At 45.0% G+C, this 21499-nt stretch overlaps 1 protein-coding gene across 1 annotated transcript in view; it reads right to left on the bottom strand.

Annotated features, from left to right (window-relative positions):
• The window catches only part of SPTBN5 (spectrin beta, non-erythrocytic 5), a 1780873-nt gene that overhangs the window by 1127678 nt on the left and 631696 nt on the right, over nucleotides 1–21499 (bottom strand). Inside the window, exon 26 of the mRNA XM_069208774.1 lies at nucleotides 17182–17368. Coding sequence (XP_069064875.1) covers nucleotides 17182–17368 — 187 coding nt within the window. The remainder of the gene's footprint in view (nucleotides 1–17181; nucleotides 17369–21499) is intronic.

The raw sequence follows: 21499 nt of genomic DNA on the forward strand, positions 1-21499 counted from the left end.
GCAGTAATGGCAGAAAGATGTACCTTAATCGATGAAAACTGCAAACCTGATTTTCCTAGGGGAAGGAGGTAGGGTAGTATGACATCCTCCTGCCCTAGAATTAGATTAAAGCCATTCTGGATACACTGCATGTAGAATCTTTTCCACTAGAATGAATAAGGCTGCTGTGATGAAGGTCTTTTAGACTCCTTTAGGATGTTCATGCATTTCTGCGAGAGACCTAGATGACCATTTTGCAGGAATTCAGGAGCCATGCTGTCAAGCTCCGTGAGGGAAGGTTGGAATGAAAAACTTTCCCCTCTAGCTTGTGAAGAAGACCCGGTCTGCACGGAAGCCTCCTGTGAGGTTTTTCGGATAGGTGGAGGAGATCTGTGTACCACCATTTCTGGGGCCATTCTGGGACTTTTAGTATCATTCTGGTTTTGTCCATGTAGAACTTGTTGATCACTGTGGGAATCAGCGGAATGAGTAGAAAAGCACAGAAAAATGTCTCTTACCAGTCTATCAACAGAGCATTCCCCTTTGGTAAAACTTGGATGCGAAGCTTGGGCATTTTCTGTTGTTTTAGTCGGCAAACACGTCTACCTGAGGATACCCCCATTCTTGAAAAATGTTTCTTACAACGTTGTTGTGAAGCACCCAGTCGTGTGTGTCTGAGAAGCTTCGGCTGAGAGGGTCAGCTTGTGTGTTCTGGGCTCTTGGGAGGTGAATAGCTGTGATCGACAACCTCCTTGCTTTTAGCCAATGCCAGATGGTCTGCACCTCTTGAGATAGGGGGCGAGATCGTGTCCCCCCCTGCTTGTTCAAATATTACATTGTGGTCATACTGTCTATTTAGTCTAAGAGAGAGCTGTTCTTGATTGATGGATAAAAAGCCTTGATGGCTAGATGAACTGCTCACAACTCTAGGAAGTTGATGTGGTATTGCTGCTCTTTGTTCGACCACAGGCCCTGCGCTTGGACAGAGTTCATGTGAGCTCCCTGGCCCAGGAGCGATGCATCCGTTACAAGAGTTTGAGTAGGAGAGTTCTGATGAAAAGGAACTCCTATTAACAGATGCTGTCTGTGGGTCCACCACCATACTGATTTCTTTGTTACTGATGAGAGAGTTAATTTGTCTTTCCCATTTGCCTGCAAACTGACTCCACTGATCCTCCAGATTCTCTTGAAGAGGTCTCATGTGTAATCCGGCATTCGGAACAATGAAAATGCAGGAGGCCATGGAACCCAGGATTGAGGCTATTTGTCTGCCCGTTGGTTGCAGAGTGTGAAGGGTAGTGTGACACTTCTGTGCTATTGATAATAGTCTCTCCTCCGAAGGATACACTATTGCAAGGTTTGTATCTAATGTTGCTCCAAAGCAGTGGAGCCTCTGAGTTGGAGTCTGTATAGAGTTTTGTAGATTTACTTGAAGACCAAGATTTCTGAAGGTATTCAAGCTGATTTTTAGATGTTGCGTGGTCTGACTTGAAGAGCTGCTTTTCAGTAGCCAATCGTCGAGGTACGGGTAAATGAACATCATTTTCCTCCTCAGGTATGTTGCTACTACTGCTACACACTTGGAAAATGTGCAAGGAGCTGACTTTAGACCAAAGGGTAGTTCTCTGTACTGGTAATGATTGGATGCAACTACAAAGCGTAGGAATTTCCAGTGGTTCTCTGCCACTGGGATGTGGTACAGGCATACTGCAGATCTATGGAGCACATCCGGTCCCCCAATAGAGTTGGTAGATTTCATGGAAGGCCAGTATTCTGAATTTTTCTTTGCAAATGTATTTGTTGAGATGTCTCAGATCTAAGATGGATCTGAAGTCTTTGTTTGGGCTTTTTTTCCGCACCACAAAATAGAGGGAGTACACCCCTTTTCCTCTCTGCAAAGATGGCACTTCTTCAATAGCTCTTTTCTGTAGCAGAGTAATGACTTTGTTTTGCCGGAGAAGTTGTTGATGGCAAGAGGTTTTTGTTGGTTGAACTGGAGGGGGAGGACATTTGAAAAGTAGAGAATACCCATTTTTGACAATATTTAGAATCCATTTGTCTTTGGTTATAGTGCACCACTCGCTTATGTGATTTCTAATAAAATAATTCCCCCACTGGAGTGGGTGACTGGATTAGGGGAAGCAACTCCTCATTGTTTTCCTGATGTCTTTGATGTAGACTGATTTTCTCTACTTGTTCCTCATTCACTTGTTTGTTTTCGGGACTGACAGAAGGGTATTCCTTGCCTTTGTTGCTGTCTTGGGGCTCAGTGAGGGGTTTGAACCCTCTTCTGGTATGGGTGCCTGTCGTAAGGCCTGTATCTTCTGTGGTATTCTTTGCGCTTTAACAGACCTACGGTTTTGAGTGTATCTAGACCTGACTTCATCTTGGCAATCTCTTTGTCTGTGCGGGCCCCAAATAGAGAATTGCCGGTGAATGGTAGGTTCATGATGCAATGTTGTGTTTCCAGCTTGAAGCCTGTTAGGCGGAGCCAAGATGATCTTCTGGCACATATACCATGAGCGTACCCATATGTAGCTACATCTGAACTGTCCGCAGCCGCGCTACTTGATTGGCTACAAGGCCTCCTTCTTGTAGGATATTTGGGAAATCCTGTCTGTCCTCTTTGGGTAGTTTGTCGACAAATCTGGATAAGGAATGCCAGAGAGATCTGTTGTATCTCCCTAGAAGCGCAGATGCACGAGACATTTTCACAAAGGAATCAGAGGTGCCACACATTCTTCTTCCCAATGAATTTAGATGTTTGCTTTCTTTATCTGGAGGTACTGTTGATGAGGACGCAACTTAATGGGTTTTTCTGGCTGCAGCAAGAATGACCGAATCCGGAAGAGGATCAGATCTGAGAAATAAAGGGTCCTGTTCTGGGGCTTTATAATTCTTTAGGATTCTTGCCAGTGCTGCACGTAAAATTGCTGGTGTGAAGAACATGTTAATTGCTGGTTGTAAAAACCCTGGAACCAAAAGAAGGAGTTGCCTCAGTGTTTCAAATATTACTGAGGAAGACACTGTGGGTTCAGGGATAGCTATGTTAAGTTTATGGACCCCCCAGACCAACACTTCATTGAAGGTGTGCAAGAAAGTAGCCTCTTTTTAGCTTGGTTACCCCCACTTTTTGCCTTTTTGTCAATGTTTTTGACTGTGTTCGCTGGGATCGTGCTAACCAGAACCCGAGTGACTGTGCTCTCTCCTCTAAATCTGTTTGTTGGTAACTTTTTATCCCCACAATTGGCATACTGGTCCCCCATGTAAGTCCCTAGTATATGGTACATAGGTACCCAGAGCACTGGGGTTACAGGGAATCCCTATGGGCTGCAGCAGTTATTTTGCCACCCATAGGGAGCCCATGCAAAGGGTTCTACAGGCCTGCCATTACAGTTTGCATGAAACGGGTGCATGCACCCTTTCACTACCAGGTCACTGCACCAGGTCACTGTAAGTCATCCCTATGGTGTGCCCCCTCAGCCCAGAGGGCAGTGTGCAGGTACTTGTGTGTGAGGGTACCCCTGTCCTAGTAGATGTGTCCCCACAAACTCCTGCCCCATTTTACTGGACTTTGTTAGTGCGGGGACGCCATTTTACACATGTACTGGACATAGGTCGCTACCTATGACCAGCTGCATAATGGTAACTCCTAACCTGGGCATGTTTGGTAAACATACTGTTGCAAGTATTGGAAGTATGATTCCATGCACTCTGGGGGCTCCTTAGAGGACCCCCAGCATTGCTACCAACAGTCTTACAGGGTTTTCTGGGCAGCCCAGCTGCTGCCACCCTTCCAACAGGTTTCTGCCCTCCTGCTGCTTGATCTAATCAAGCCCAGGAAGGTAGAACAAAGGATTTCCTTTGGAAGAGGGAGGTAACACCCTCTCCCTTTGGAATAAGGTGTGACTGGCTTGGGAGGGGTAGCCTTCCCAAGCCACTGGGGTGCTTTGAAGGGCACATTTGGTACCCTCCATGCATAAACCAGTCCACACCGGTTCAGGGACCCCCAGTCCCTGCTCTGGCGCGAAACTGGACAATGGAAAGAGGAGTGACCACCCCCCTGTCCATCACCACCCCAGGGGTGGTGCCTAGAGCTCCTCCAGAGGTTCCCAGGGTTCTGCCATCTTGTTTCCAAGGTTGGCAGGGAACTCTGGGAGCCTCTGAGTGGCCAGGCCAGGCGGGTGACGTCACAGTCCCTCCCTGATAGATGCTTACCTGGTTAGGTGACCAATCCCCCTTTCAGGACTATTTAGAGGCTTTCTCTTGGGTGGGTCCTCAGATTCAGCTTGCAAGAATCCAGCAGGACTCCTCTGCATCCTCTGCTTCGACTTCTAGCCACTGGAACAGCGACTTGGTCCTCCAGGAACTGACAGATGCTGCTACAACAAAAAAGGCTCTTTTTTCAACTTTGTTTCCATGTCTCCTGCCAGCTTTGCAACATTTACCCGGCCGTGCATCCTCAGACGACAGCAACTCTTCAGCCTGCACAAGAAGAAGGAGGAATCTCCCTTTAAGTGAAGGAGTCACTTCCCTGCAACCACAGGCACCTACAGCAAGGGACAACCGGCTGCGTGGATCTCCTCTCATCTTGACCTGCGTGAATCCTGCAACACGGGTGGTGGTCCAGAGTAGTCCTCTTGGTCCTCTTTGCCAGCTGTCCAGCTTTGGTGGAGGTAAGCTTTTGCCTTTCCACGCAGGACAGTACCCATGTGCACTGCGTCCCTTGCAGCTGCCAAAGCTTGTTTGCATCTCCTCCAAGCTTTCTTCAGGTGACATGTAACTTTAGCCTCCAGCACTCCATCCTGCAAAGCACAGCCTCCTGCGTGGTTCTCCTGCGGCGTGGGATCCTCTTTTATAGTGCTGCGTGGCTTCTTCTGCGACTCCTGTGCCCCCATCCCTTGGGACTCCTGTGGGTGCTGCCTCTGCTCCTGTGGGCTCTCTGCGACGCTGAGGGTCCCTGTGACTCCCTCTCCTGGGTTGAGTCCTCCTGGGCCTTGCTGGTCCCCTGCAGCACCTCTTTTCCACTGACCGCGATTTTGCCTTTGCCAAAGGCTGATTGGTGGAATTCCTACATGGACACCTGTCTGCAATCATCCTTTCAGCGTGAGGCTTTATCTGCATTCATCAGGAACTCTTCACCGGCTCCAGGGCTGCAGTGCTGACCTGTTCTTTATCACCGTCGACCCACACCTGCATCCACAGCTGGGTGGGTAGTAGCCTCTACTCCTCCTGGACTTCACTGTGACTCTTGGACTTGTTCTCCTCTCTCCACAGGTCTTCTTTCCTCAGGAATCCACTGCTGGTTTTCTTGCAGACTTGTCTGGGTGTCTTCTTTTTCTTCTTTTCCTCCTTTTGGGTGGTTTGGGGAAAATCCAGTGATTTACTCCTGCATTCCTGGTTGCAGGGGAGTACTGTGTTACTTACCTCTGAAGTTTTCTAGTAATCCCAGCTCCCATCTACACATTTTACTTACCTAGGTGGGGGTACCTTATTTGCATTCCATTTTTTTTGTATATGGTTTGTGCTCCCCCTAAGGCTATTTGCACTGTTTTCCAAACTTTTTTATGCTTGTTTCTGACAACTAGTGTATATATTCAGTGTATTACTTACCTCCTAAGGGTACATTACCTTTTTTAGTATTTTGTGGTGATTTGTCCTAAAAATAAAGTACCTTTATTTTTGTACACCTGAGTGTTTTCTTTCATGTGTGCAAGAGCTGTGTGACTACAGTGGTATTGCATGAGCTTTGCATGTCTCCTAGATAAGCCTTGGCTGCTCATCCAGAGCTACCTCTAGAGAGCCTGGCTTCTAGACACTGCCTACACTTCACTAAGAGGGGATTTCTGGACCTGGTATAAGGTGTAAGTACCATAGGTACCCACGACTCACCAGGCCAGCTTCCTACAAGGTGGTAATGTAATCTACTGGGGAAACTGTCGCCAGAAGCCTATCCGTTAAGGTAGGTGACTAGTTTTTAATAGACAACGAAGACGCAGGGGACCAGGAATGTGATCTATATCTTTGGTGATGAGATCAGGAGGTTTGAGATCTCCTCGAAGGAGAAGGTGATGATCCTTTGGATATTTGAGGGGTTCTACTTGTTCTTGAATGAGGAGTTTTTTGTGGTGCTGAGTGACATACTGGAGTCTGTGCTGTCACCATCCTGGTTTGAGGAGTCGGTGATGGTGTCCTTGGAAAGGATCTTGAAGGAAAGTACACATGACAGTATTGTGAGTCCAGAGACTGATAACCCGGGCCCTTGTTAAGATTCTCCAGCCATCTGGGTGACAGATTAATAGGTGAGACTGGACCTCTTGAATGGGGGGAGGCTCTTGAGGATGCCAAAGATGAGGTAGGTGAAGTAGGTGAAGTTATCTTTGCCAGTGGAAAATGTGTCGACATCGAATGACGTTGTGGGGAACATGAACGGTGTTGTTTCGACCTCAGAGTTTGTTCTGGCATTGATGGAGCAAGTGAGGCGTGTCTTGATGGCGAACGACGATGTAATGTCGCTGGCGGTGAATGGGAATGGCTATATCTCGACGTTGAATGTCTTGACATCGGTTGAGATACTGCAGGTGGAGTATGTCTCAACATCAAGAGGCATCTGGTTGACGTCGACGGAGAAACAGATCTGTGCCTAGACGTCAGTGTTTGCTGAACTGCCGTTGACGTCGCAATTTTCGCCATAGAGTGTTGTCTCAATGCTGATGGGTCATGATGGACCATCGACAGAGTATCAGCATAGCGGTTCTGGCTCGACGTTGAGCGGTGAGTGCCAGTTGACAATGACTTTTCTTCAATTGTGTGGCTGTGGATTTTGACGATAAGTCCCTTGACGTTGCATGTGCTGTCGCTGACGAAGGCGTGCTTCTCGACGTCAGTTGGTGACGATGATGCAACGTTTACAGAGCTGTCGACGATGACAGAGAGCAACTAGGAATTTTCCTACCTGCTGAGGTAGATCTTGCTCACTGTTTTTCCATTGTACCTCTTTCTCTGGATACTTTCTTGTGAAGGGAGGTGGTTGTTTTCTCCCTCTCTTGTAAGCCATAAAGACAAATCCTTTTTCTGTCCTTCAAAGTTCTTTTTGAAAGTTTCTGACAGTGACAGCATGTGTCAGGACAGTGACTTTTAGACAAACACACTATGCAGACTGAGTGTGTATCTGTCTGAGCCTTCTTTTTGCCACATGCAGGGCATTTGACAAAAAGTGAAGGCAATTTGATGGAAAAAATGTATAATTCCTGTGAGGAAAGAAAAGAAGTTACTTACCTGTAACTGTGGTTCTCCAGTATTGGCATCTTTCATAGATTCACATGCTTGAATCATTCCCCGTCGTCGAAGTGGGAGTCCCACGGTACATAGAAAGCAGTAAAAAAAGAAATTGTCTTTTTTTTCTTTCTATTCAATGGCAAAAATACATCCACTTTCCTCTCGGAAGTCTCGGGATGAGCGGGGGAAAAGCATAGGCATAGATCCCTGACCATTTGATGAAAAACGCATTCTCCTTTGACCCTCTCTGTGGTTGCCAGCTTGCAAAGTGTTGGCATTTTTGGGTCTCTCTTGTCGCAAACAGATCCAGACTGGGTTTGCCCCAACGACGAAAGAGGCGCTTGAGAATTGTCTGGTTGAGTTCCCATTCGTGACAGATGATTCGAGTTCTGCTTAAGGCATCCGCCCAAGTATTGGAAACGCCTGGAAGATGTTCCACTCTGATTGATATCTGATGCTGAAGAACCCAATGCCATAGTTCCTGTGCCTGCAGAGACAGCGCCCATGATCTTGTACCCCCCTGCATGTTGAGGTAATGCATGACTGTGGTGTTGTCGGTTTTTATCAACACAGAGGAACCTTTGATCTTGGTGAGGAAGCCATTGAGCGCCAAGGAAGCTACTTTTAATTCTAATATGTTTATGTGGAGAGCTGTTTCGAGTGTGGACCATCTTCCTCTCACTGATAGGTCCTGTAAATGTGCACCCCATACCTCCAAGGACGCATCCGTTGTTATAATGTGTACTGGTTTGTCTTTCAGGAATCAGAGACCCTCCGAGATGAGAGGGTGTCCTTCCACCACTTTAGGGCTTGCCTCGCTGGTGGAGTTATTTGAACTACATTGTCGAAAGATCCTTCTATTTGCTTCCATTAAATGTCCAATTGTTGCTGAAGTGTTCTCATGTGGAGGCGACAGTTTGATATCAAAAGAATGCACGAAGAAAGCATCCCCAGAAAAGACTTGTAAGTCTGGACAGAAGCAAACTTTCTTCTGCTGAGACGGGTCGCTAGATCTTGGAGTCTTTTCCTTCTGTCGTGCGAAGTAAAAGCTCTTGCTTGCTCCGTGTCCAAGACGGCTCCTAGAAAGGTGATGTTCTGCGAAGGGTCTAGGCGAGACATTGGGTAATTGACTATTAAGCCTAATGTCTTGAAGAGAGATAAGCATGTCCTTGTGTCTCTGGCCGCTTTTAATGCTGTTTGTGCTTTTATTAGCCAGTTGTCTAAGTACGGGAACACCTGAATCCCTCGCTGCCTGAGGTAGGCTGCAACTGGTGCCAAGACCTTGGTGAAAACTCTTGGGGCCGATCTGAGGCCAAAGGGTAACACTCTGATCTGATAATGGGTGCCTGCAACCTTGAATCGTAAGAATTTCCTGTGACTGGAAATACACGTCCTGGAGATCCAAGGACGCCATGAAATCTCCCTGGTTGAGTAAGTGTAGCACATCTTGAAGGGAGATCATGCAAAATGATTGCTTTTTCAGGAATTTGTTCAGAGAGCAAAGGTCTAAAATAGGTCTCCAGTCTCCTGTCTTTTTCCGTATGAGGAAGAAGCGAGAGTAGAAGCCTGCTCCCCTCTGATTCCTAGGTACGATCTCTATTGCTCCCTTGTCTACCAAGGTGTCAATCTGCGCTAGGAGTTCCTTTAGATGGGCAGGTGGGGGTCCTTTTGGTGGTATGTGAGGGGGAGGCTGATTGAATTCTAGTGTGTGTCCCTTGCTGACAATATCGAGGACCCATTTGTTTGATGTAATCTGGGACCACTGGTGAAGGAAATTGGAAATTCTGCCCCCATCAGAGTGTTGGGATAGGGGTTGGGTGCAGGCAACTGATGAAGGTCAGTATTTTCTTGCTGCTTCTTTGGCCTTGTAAGCAGATTTTCCTCTTGAGGTTTGCCGGAAGTATGTAGATGGTGGTTGTCGATAAGTATGAGGCTGCTGTTGACCAATGGTGGAACTAAATTGGCCTTGGTAGGATGAATATTGACGGTACTGGTGTGAGCCGCCTCTGTAAGAATAGAGCCCTCTTATTCTCGCTCCTCGAAAGGGATGTCTTCTGAATTGTAATGTACCCAGGGATCTGGATGTTTCAGTGTCTGTTTAATGGACTGCAAAGCATCATCAATATGCTTACCGAATAATAGTTCACCATCATAGGGCATGTCTAAGATCTTTAACTGGACCTCTGGGTGAAACGATGTAGCCTTCAGCCACCCCTGACGTCTGAGTACAGCAGCCCCGGCTAACTGGCGGAAACCCGTAGACGAGACATCGATGGCACAATCTATAATCTCAGCCGAGATCTTCTCACCCTCCTGTAATATCTTGCGCGCCTCCACTCTACTATCCTCAGGCAGTAGGTCTATAAACTGTGATATGTCTGCCCACATTTGACCGTCATATCTTCCCAGGATTGCCAGGGAATTCGCTGCTCTGACCGTGGTGGCATCCATAGTCGGAAATTTCTTGCCAATTGAATCTAACCGCCGCCCCTCCCTATCCAGGGGCGCAGTCAAAGGTGAAGACGGATTCCTTGACCTTCGCTGAGCTGCCTGGGATATCACGGAGTCCGGCTTAGGGTGACTAACGAAGCAGGCTGGTGAGTTATCTGGTGTCTTGTATTTCTTTTCGAGCCTTGGTAATCCCTTCTTCCCAAATAAAGTCAACAATAGGTATTGCTCTCACTGACTTTCTAGTGTCCTCCTTGAAATCATAGAGGAAACAGTCTGACTGCTTGGATGTTATAGGCAGTTGAAATCTTTTTGCTGCTCTCTCCATTACACTGTGGAAACCACCAATGTCTTGCGGGGGAGAGTCAACCAGTGGTGGCGTAGAAGGGGATGGCGTCTGAATCTGATATTCATCCCATTCCTGGATCAGCGAGTCCGAGTCTTGTATTTCGCCTTCCTCTTGTTCGTCATCTGACGAAGGTGGATCAATATCCTGGCCCGATGACGGAACTGGGGTGGGTCCCATAGAATCCAATGGCTGATTGGGAGTGCTCAGCGGTGTGGGCAGAGGTTGCACCGGAGTAGTCGAGCCAGGTGGAGGAAACCTAGTATAATAATCTTGCATCGTGTGCTGAAGGTTCACAATCAAGGAGAAAGGCATCTGGATAGTTTGTTCCTGTTGCAACTCCTGAGCTTCTGTGTGACTCTGCCCCTGTTGTCCTAAATAGAGTTGTTCACTCTCCTCCTCATCATCTTCCTCCTGACATTTAATGTGCATGTCTGAAGGGCTACGTGCCACCGGGGAAAGCCCGTCATCTGAATATATATCGTCCTCTTCCGCTTCATCAGCAAACATGTTGTGGGGGTGCTGGCGACACCTTACGAGGTGATGCATGAGAAGGCAAAGTGTGAGTAGATTTACTTCTTATTGGCAAAATCCTTAGAGGCAAGAAAGGAGATCCTCCATATTGTTTGTTTGAAGACTCAGAAATTTGAGCCATCGACGGGGCTGTCGTCGACGGTGTGGTCGTCGATGGTGTTGTCGTCGACGGTGTTGTCGTCGACGGTGCGGGCGTCGATGGTGTTGGCGTCGACGGTGCGGGCGTCGACGGAGCTGTCATTGACGGAGCTGGCATCATCAGAGATGTCGTCGAGGGCAAGGTAGATCTTCGTGCCATCGTCGATGCAGCCGTCAGTGGAATCATCGACGATGAGCTTTGCAGCTTACTCGTTCATGTCGATGGTGTGTGCGTCAACGATAGAGACCTCACCTTCTTCCCTGTCGACGGTCTCTTTGAAATCTTGATAGTCTGAGCAGGTGAGGGACCGTACTTTAAACTCACTGACGTTATGGTAGAAGCTGACAACGGCGAATAAGTCATAATCATTGGCGACAACGGAGCTGTAAATGTGGCCGTCGCTGTAGTCGTCGATGAAGCAAAGCCTGTCTTCGACGATGCGGCCGTCGACGGTGCCGTGTGTGGAAATCTTGGATGTCGATGGAGGTAGGGAACTTGAAGATTTCTTGAACTTCTTTGATGTGGTAGCTGGAGTAGATGGCTCAGAACGAACCTTACCACCATGTTCCCTGGAAGTTGAGGGATGTTCCTCAGCTCTCTCCTTGAACGCATGCAGCTTCATGGCTGACTTACTGGTTTTGGGGGAGGAGCTCTCCACAGACCTCTTCCTTTTTCTTGAGGCCACTGAAGCATCACTGTCCTCCTCCTCAGACAAAGACTCTCTGGACTTCCGCTTTTGTAGCCATAGCAGGAGCCTGGCTTCTCTGTCTCTGAGAGTCTTACTGGGAAATGTTCTGCAGATCTTGCAATCCTTCACTTTATGTTCAGGATGGAGACAGTAGATACAGTCCTTGTGAGGGTCTTCACAATGAAGCCTTAATTTCCCACAGGTACCACAAGGTCTAAATAAACCTTTTGTAGCTGCAGACATGATAGAGAAAGAACTACAGGCAAGCTAGGAATGAAAAAGCTGAATAATATCTCCTGAAGAGAAAGTAAACTGAGCAGAGCTCAGGGAGACTCCCTTACACACGACGTGCGGTAGAAAATCTGAGAGACTGAGCCTCTGTGCTGAGGGTTCTAAAGGGGTGGTCTCGCCTGATTGGCTGAACTTTGGGCCTTTCCTAATGAAGCTAATAAGCTAGGAAAGTGGATGTATTTTTGCCATTGCCTACAAAAAAAAAAAAAAGAGAAAAAAGACAATTTCTTTTTTACTGCTTTCTATGTACCGTGGGACTCCCACTTCGACGACGGGGAATAATTCAAGCATGTGAATCTATGAAAGATACTCCAATACTGGAGAAGAAAACAAGTTACTTACCTGTAACTACAGTTATCCAGTATTGGTATCTTTCATAAATTCACATGCTTGAATCATCCCCGTCGTCGAAGTGGGAGTCCCAAGGTACATAAATAGCAATAATTAACAAATACATTTTTTTTTGCCATAGGCTATAATGGAGCCAGCAATTGCTCACATAGCCTATCCATGTCCTTTTGTGAAAGGACCCAAACCTGCCTGCTGTCCAATCAGACACAAGCACCCTCTAGAACCTTCTCCAGAGAAGCTCCCTTCCTCAGATTTTCCAGCACGAGAGTGAAAATTTATAACCTGAGAGGAAGTGCGAGCATCAAAGGGGAGGAGGGTTGGTCGCATGTGAATTTATGAAAGATACCAATACTGGATAACTGTAGTTACAGGTAAGTAACTTGTTTTCTTATCCAGTATTGGATCTTTCATAAATTCACATGCTTGAATCTGAATAGACAGCAGTATGGTTGATAACATTATATCCAACGCGGATGGAGGGTGCAAGCATGAAGACCCTCTATCTCCAATATAAATAGTTAACTCATACATTTCTCATCGTGAGCTTCAAAGGAACATAGATACTTTTAATTACATGTACACATATACGGAATTTTATGCTGTAAATGCCGATATAAAAATATATATATATACATATATATATATATATATATATATATATATATATATATATATATATATATATATACACATACATATCCATATATATATGTACATGTATATATAAATACATACATACACATCACATATTCATATGGAAGCATAATGGAAAAAAACATGGTTATTTGCATTTCAAACCATTTGTCTATAACTAAGGAAAGGTCTCACCTTAATGAAAGAGATGGCGTAGAACAACTTGTCCTACTAGAGAGTCGGTTCTTTGTGATGACTCCAAACAATAGTGCTGCGTAAAGGAGTGCGTAGTTTTCCATGTCGCAGCCTGGCATATTTTATCAAGGGCAATACCTTGAAACAAAGCAGCCGATGTGGAGACTGCTCTTGTGGAGTGGGCTCTCGGGCGCCTAGTCAACGGTCTTCCTGCCTTGGTGTGACAAAACTGGATTGTCGAAGAAATCCATCGGGCTATAGTGGCCTTGGTTACTCCTGTTCCCTGTCGTCCAAGAGAATAAGATACTAGGAGTTGGTCTGATTTTCTGATGTGTTTAGTACTTTGAAGATAAAATTTTAGGCACCGTTTGATGTCCAAAGAGTGTAGAGTTTTCTCTGCGATCGTAGTAGGGTTTGGAAAAAAGGTTCGTAGAATAACGGGTTCATCGAGGTGGAACGAAGATGGAACCTTGGGGATGTTTTTGGGATTGGTTCGGAGCATAACGAAGTCTTCAGAGAAAACTAAAAAGGGTTCTTTAGTAGTGAACGCCTGTATATCACTGACTCTCCTGGTAGAGGTGAGAGCGAGCAAGGTTGACACTTTCCAAGTGATGTACTTGAGCTCCGCCCTATGAATGGGCTCAAAGGAGCTTTCATGAGCTGGGAAAGGACAATATTAAGATGCCACTCTGGCGGAGGTAATCGCACCGGAGGAAAAGCGCGGAAAAGCCCTTTCATAAACTGCTTGATGACTCTGGATGAGCCGATAGATGGCCTGTCAGCCGAACGCCTGTAACAGGCTATAGCTGCTAGGTGAATCTTGACTGATGCATGGGAAAGACCAGCTTTGGAGAGAAAGAGCAGGTAAGAAAGAATTTGCTCAGGGTTAATTTGAAATGGGTGAAAATTGTTCTGAGAGCACCAAACACAGAATCTCTTCCACTTGAGTTTGTATGTCTTGTTCGTGCTCTCTGCTCGTACCTTAGATAATATAAGTCTACATTCTTGATCAATGTTCATATCGTGAAACTCTCTGTACTCAGGAGCCAAGCATGCAATTGTAGCGAAGTTGGGTCGGGATGTAGGATGATCTGCCTGATGTTGGTGGATGAAGCAGTGGCTTTTGTGTGAATTCCAGGATATGACCTCTTGTCACTATATCCAGCACCCATCTGTCTGATGTTATTTTCTTCCACTCTTGGATAAAGTTGGAAATATTTGCTCCTATTTGTTGATGTCGTGGGCATTGGGGGGGCATAGCTGGGGCCTGTAGAAGATCATTGTTTTCTGGGTTGATCTCTGGATTGCGAACCCTGTCTTCGTTTACCTCCTTGTCTGGTATAGGAAGCGGTCGATGATTCCCTGTACTGTTGGTGGTATGAAGGCCTCCTCCCCGGAAGCACGTCTCCTAGAAGTGCAGGACAGACTATCTTTCGAATCGGTTACACAGATTGTCACCGTAAAAAAATACTGACCTAACTGTGAACCAACTGTCACCTCTCCTTCACCCCTGAGGCATGTTGGGATACTGGAGGTGCTCAGGGTCTTAAAGGCACAGTGCCAAAGTTTTTATGGTTCTCCTGTGTTGACCTGCATGCAGCCTATTGGCTAAGAATGCTCCATTGTTTTTCAATGTAGTTTTTTCTTTTTTTCTCTAATGATTACTACTGCTTATTTCCCTAATCCCAGTTTTGGGGGCTTGGGTAGATATTTATTCTCTATTGTAATTTTATAATGATTAAAAAAAAACAAAAACAAAAAACTTCATAGAAATAAAGCATTTTAGCCTGTTTATGATTATAGCCTGCATTGCTGTTTTACACATGTATATATGAGTTTAGTATGAAAGATGTGTCTACTAAAAATGCTATATATATATTTTTCGTGCATATTTCATACTTTATATGTGTGTATTTTATATATGCTCCGGGGTCCCTGCACAAGGGCGGGAATATTCAATGTTTATGACTATTGATGAGGATCCCCTGAAAGAGAAATGCTCATTTAGAGGTTAGCGGACAAACTGTCACCCAACCAGCCAGTCTCATTGGGAAGCTATGGCTTTTGCTTCAATGCAAAGGGCTGCCATATTAAGAGATCCCTATCGGCCTGGCTGGAATCTGGAAGCCTACAGAACAACCACTGTGCTGCGGTGCACTCTTAGCTGAAAGCCTGCTGTGTGGGTGCCATGTTATGTGCACCTAGGGCAGTATTACAAAAAGTGCTTTGTGCACCCCGGGGCAAGTTGGTATTACAGAAGGGGTTGCAGATGCTTATGCAGACGTTTCTGTGATCCTGATAGCACTGATGCACGTGTAGCAATAACGTTATTGTGAGAGGGTGTGGTCCCAGGCAAATGAAGTAATCAGTTTGACTGGCCATATTACTGAAATGGGTGCAGAAGCAAATATACCCAGCGAAGGTGTACAGAAAGTGCACCTGTCGGTGTACACACTGTAGGCACCCCTCTCGAGGCATGAAGGAAGTGTACTATGGACCTCCCAGATATCACCATTGAGGTGGGTGTAGTCACTCACTACAACAGCCTGCAAGGGGATCTGTAATCCCTTTTCGAAGTGCAGGCGGTCTACCATCTGCAATGTAAAATACGAAGCAGCATTTAAACAGCTTCTTCATTTGTCACTTGAACACACTGCCCCCGCTGCAGCACATGTTCACGGCTGTATCACAATATCACGCATTTTCTGAGTTTGTGCCCAGCGCACCTGTTTAAAAGTGGAAACATTTACCCTTTTAGTAACACGGGCCATTCATGGAAAACTATTATTTTTATATGTATTTAATATTAATATTAAAATTACTAAACCATGGATATTACTGAGGAAGTGTATTATGTTGAGTCATGATTAGGTATGGTTCTCATCTCAATATACATTTCTTATTGAAAGTGAATACTGTATAGTGTATGTGGGAGAAGGCACAACTTTGCATTTTACACTTGGGACAGTAGGCCTGGACGGCCCTGTCCACCGGGCACATATCCCGTGAATGCAGTCATCTTCATTTTGCTGGTACCCTGTTTTGTTTTCAGCCACTTATATACACGAGAAAAAGTGCTCTCAATTTGCTATACTTTAGGTTTTCGTCCATGCATTGCCTTTGTCAGTTATGGTTTTTACTTTGCATGGTGATGCATGAAGTTGCACTTTGCCATTATAAATGTAGCCTTCACATACCACAAAGAATAGTATAAATAGTAAGTTCTGGATTATTTACTTACAACTTACTTGCAACCCCTTAAGATCTCTGTTTGATCCTAATTAAAGATCAATGTTATTATTTTTACGATTTTTTAAAAAGATTATTGTTATGAATGAGCACAATTCCCAAAGCATTGTGTGACAGGCTACACAAATCCACACCCTGACTGATCAGCAGCATTCAGTCACCTCTGACTCCTACTGACTGACACAATCCAAAATAAAACTCAATTGGCAGGAATGTCTTATCCCCTCAGCAGTGTGATTTGTGTAGTAAGCTTCATTATTCAAAAGTTTGGTGATTCTCAAGCTTACCTTTGTAGTAACTTTCAAAATAGTCTTGCTATTAGTCCTACTCTTCCAACTGCCCAGAAACCACTACTAATAATATTAATGATAATGAATCTACTTTTATACTGTACACATACTAAATTTTATGTATCTAGGGGTTCACTAAGTGCACAGAACTAGACTCACCTAGTCGAGGTGATGTTCCTTTCATCGACCTTAGGAAGAGCGGCTATTGTGTCATTCCACAGGGATTCAACCCTGTGGCTGAATGTCACATATTTATTTCTGGAGCATGAGCCATCGTAACAGCTTACTGCAGGCTGTTAAACACCACCCCGGTCAGCCTTTTGTCATGGGCCATTCTGGCCTGCACTGGCATCTCCCTGCTCCAGCCACTTACATTATAATGAGTCACACTTTTCTCACTGGTGAAATTCTATACATGCCTCATGACAGGACATCCTGCTAAATGACACATACCTAAATATTGAAACACGTGTCTTATGTTGCTCTCTCAGGCACTTACCACTGAAATGCTTGCTGTGAATAATAATTCTCCTTTCTCCGGGATTTGCTATCTGTTTTTCCCCAAACCAACTCTGGTTTCAAAATGTCCTTTATTTTATCTGTTCCCATTGTTTTACGTCATCATTTTGCTAGGTATAAATGCACTGTTTAGTATAGTATTTGTACAATATTTAAATTATTTTCTAGTTGTCCAGTAATACCTAGAGGCTCGAGCCCAGAGCCTAACACCATCTAAAAAGAGACAGAAAAAGACAAGTACCTTGTGCTTCTGGAACAGACTTTGCGCAGAGTCGAGAGATTTGCCTAGATTTGTGGAATTGGCAATCGGCATTCGTTCGCTAATCCATTTGATTTCCAAGTCGTAGTAGTGATAGAACTGAAACTCGTCCACCTTGGCCTGCAACAACTCTCCTCTCTGTGCCAGAGGCTCCTGCAAAGACTCAAACCTGAAGCGAGTGAGAAAGAAGAGTAACTTAAACCTTTGGATGCCCTGTGTACGTACATTTAAGTCTACAATACAGAAGGGAGGTAGCGGACCAGGTGGCAAAGGTTGCAGAATCCTGGCTGATCAGCAGCGTTATGCAACCATTTGCTAAAGGCGCCCGACCGTCACCTTGTAGATGTTTATTGATGTACAGTCTCTCAGGGTGCTATCATGTTATTTAAATGCCCATAACCTTCGCTGTCGCTGTTGATAGGACTCCTGCAACGTGTTTTGAATGGTGAGAACTTGCAATAGCCTTGACCACCCATCCTGGTGTTGACCTCGTCCCACTTGTAACACCGGCGGCCAAAACACCCTATATTTGTGAAAGAAGCATTTAAACAAACACACAGCTTTTTATGCAGGGATTCCAATGTCTATTTTCCAACACCTACGAATTAGGTTAAGGAATGCCAACCTGCCAGACGTGGTTCAACGTTTCACGGTGTACCAGGATTGCGCCTTTTAAACTCACATCCGCGAAAGAGACGGGGAGAAAGAAAGTACATTCTCCAGATTATATAGGTTGCATTGTGAAAAACAGAAAGAAAAATCTCTATAGCAACGTTTAATTTTTTACGAGAAAAACACAAGCATAATGTCAACATTCTTTCACGTAATCGTTAGTACACAATGGCACTTGACAAAATCATAGATTGGTGCAAAGCCTGTTGTGTGTTATTAGTTAAATAAATTCACTTGTTTGGGTTGGAATCACAATTCATAACTTGCACAACAGCTGTGCAAAGCACAACTTGCACACCAAACATCATTTAGTGAGCGACTTATTGGTTTTCATGGCTTTTGTGGGAGTTATTGATTGTGCTCCTATCCATTAAACTGTGATTTTCAGTGTGATCTTGGTTTTAATTCACAACCATAACTACACTTTTATTGTGGGTTCTTTTAGGGGAACTTATATATGTACATGTATATATGTACATTTAAGAAAACGCATTATTAAACATAAATATAGCCCTCATAAAGCATGCTATCTCAAATTCACACATTTATTGCTACAGGTCAAATTGAAGGTTATTACCGCAGTACAGTGGCCTTGACATTAGGAAGAAAACAAGTTACTTACCTGTAACTAGTTATCCAGTATTAGAACATTGGAATGTTGGCAGCTCCATTGAAAACAATGGAGTGCTCTGGGCTTTTACTGGCCGGTAAAAGCCAGGAACGCCAACATTCCAAATTCTTTGTTCACAGCAACTGTGAAGAAAATTAGTTACTTACCTGTAGCTGTAGTTCTCCAGTATTGGAATCTTTCATAGATTCACATGCTTGAATCATTCCCCGACGTTGAGATGGGAGCCTCTGATACAATTACACAAGTAATGATGAAACATATCAACACAAGGGCCTTAGGCCTCGTTAAGTTAATAGTCTATCACACTCATTTTAAGAAAAGGACCAAACTTGAGCATCCACCAATCAGACAAGTTGATCAAGGATAGGAACAGGAAGAGAGAGAGAGAGAGAGGTGAAAGTGAGCTTCTCCGGGGAGGCGGGTGGGTCGCATGTGAATCTATGAAAGATTCCAATACTGGAGAACTACAGTTACAGGTAAGTAACTAATTTCTTACTGCAGTATTGGAACTTTCATAGATTCACATGCTTGAATCAGAGTAACGAGCAGTACTTATACACAATGGAATATTGCAGCTATGTACGTCACAAAAACGCTTGCATACATAATACATACGTATATATATATATATATATATATATATATATATATATATATATATATATATATATCTATATATAACGCCATACTGTAAACAACATATCGTCTGTTCACCTCATCTTTACTTCTGCCCCTTTATTCTTCTTTTCTCTTTTTTATTTATTTTTATTTTTAAAAGCATAGGATCCGTAATGAACAGTAACAGGATACAAACAATGTGCATACCTTATCTAGGATGGAGGGATGAAAGAGATGGCTCACCTTCACCTGAAGAGGTGCCTGAGGACTGCTTGACCCACTGCTACCTCTCCTTGCGATAGTGCTTCCAGGCAGTAAGGTCGTGTAAATGTATGGCAGCTTTTCCATGTCACTGCTCTACAGATGTCTTGTAGAGGAACCCCCGCAAATAGTGCTGCTGAGGAAGAAACTGCCCTTGTACAGTGAGCACGGACTGATGAATGCAGTGGTTTGCCCGCTGCTTGATGGCAGAAACGAATGGCTGAGGATATCCATCTGACTATACTCTGGAGAGCGGTTGACCTCGTCTGGGCGCACTGTAAGCTACGAACAATTGATTGGAGCGGCGGAAGGACTTAGTCCTATCCAGGTAGAATTTGACACATCTCTTAATGTCTAAGGCGTGTAACGCTCTTTCCGCAGGAGTAGATGGATGTAGAAAAAACGTTTTAAAAACGAAGGGCTCGTTCATGTGAAAATCCAAATGACCTTCGGTATGAAATGCGGGTTTGTGCGAAGTAGTAGTTTGTCTTGTGTGATCTGCAAAAACGTCTCCTGTATGGAGAGGGCCTGAATCTCACTAATCCGTCTGGCTGATGTGAGAGCCACCCGTAAAGCAACTTTCCAAGAAAGGTATTTGATCGAAGCATGATGGATTGGTTCAAATGGATGCTTCATTAACTGGGCTAGAACAATATTCAGGTTCCACGAGTGGGGAGGAGGGCTGAATGGAGGAAAAACGCTGAAAAATCCTTTTAAAAACCGTTTGATTAATCTAGAAGAATACAGTGAAGGTGAAGAGTCTGAACGTCTATATGCCGCTATTGCCGCAAGATGCACCTTTATGGATGAGTGCGCCAGGCCTGATTGCGCTAAATGTAATAAGTAAGGCAATAATTGTTCTGGTGGTGAGGACAGTGGATCTATTTGTCGCTGGTGGCACCAGAAACAAAACCTTCGCCACTTGCAAGAATAAGCCTTATTAGTGCTATCTCCTCTAGCTCTGAATTAAATGTCCCTACATTCCTGTGGGATATTCAGATGTGCGAACTCCCTGTGTTCAGGAGCCATGCTGACAATCGCATCCGGATGCGATATTTGCCCTTTATTCATCGTCAGCAAGTGTAGAGATGGTTTGAGCAGAATGTGAGGCTTCATTGATAGAAGAAGAAGCTCTGTGAACCAGTGTTGGCGAGGCCAGTACGGAGCAATCAGTATCAGGATGCACGGCTCTGTCTTCATTTTCGTGAGAACTCTTGGGATCAGTGGAATTGGAGGAAAGACGTAAGCAAAGATGCCTGACCAAGCTATGGAAAACACATTCCCCCAAGATCCATTTTGGGGATGCCACCTTGCGAAGTACTGGCATTTGGCGTTCCATTTGCTGGCAAACAGGTTGATTTTGGGCATTCCCCACAGGGAAAAGATGTAGTCCTCTGCGGACTGGTCTAGCTCCCATTTGTGGCAGCTCGATCTTTGTCTGTTGAGTGAGTCCGCTATCTTGTTTTCTATCCCTGGCAGATGCACCGCTGTGAGTCTGATGCCTTGCTGCGAGGCCCATCTTTTGGGCTTCCTTGGAAAGGGTGAGAGACCTCGTGCCTCCTTGTTTGTTGAGGTAATGCAACGTAGTGGTGTTGGCTGTCCTTATGACTACATCTGACCCCGCTATCTTCTGAAGAAAAGCCCGCAGAGCGAGATAAACTGCTCTGAGCTCCAGCAGGTTGATGTGCATTGCCCTCAACTCTAGTGGCCACTTGCCACTTATTTGAAGATCTTGCAAAACAGCTCCCCAGCCGTCCAGAGAGGCGTCGGTCGTGATAGTCCACGGAGCTGGACGATGTAGGAAGGAAAGGCCCACAGACAAATGATGCTCTTGAGACCACCATGTCAGAGCTTTGACCATTGCTGGGGTTATGTTTATGTTATCGAGGATCGGCCTCCAGTTTTTCCACTTCTTGCGAATGAGGAAGAACCTGGAATAAAACCCCCTTCCTCGCTGTAACAGAGGTACTTTCTCTATAGCTCCTTTGAGGAGCATCTTGCTGATCTCCCTCTTGAGTTGTTCTGGATACCTTGATGGAATGTTGCGAGGAGGATTGGAGGGAGGTATTTGGATAAATTCCAGAGTGTGGCCCTGTTTCACTAATTGGAGGACCCACT

The sequence above is a fragment of the Pleurodeles waltl genome, chromosome 9 (genome assembly GCF_031143425.1).
Source record: "Pleurodeles waltl isolate 20211129_DDA chromosome 9, aPleWal1.hap1.20221129, whole genome shotgun sequence".
Taxonomy (NCBI): domain Eukaryota; kingdom Metazoa; phylum Chordata; class Amphibia; order Caudata; family Salamandridae; genus Pleurodeles; species Pleurodeles waltl.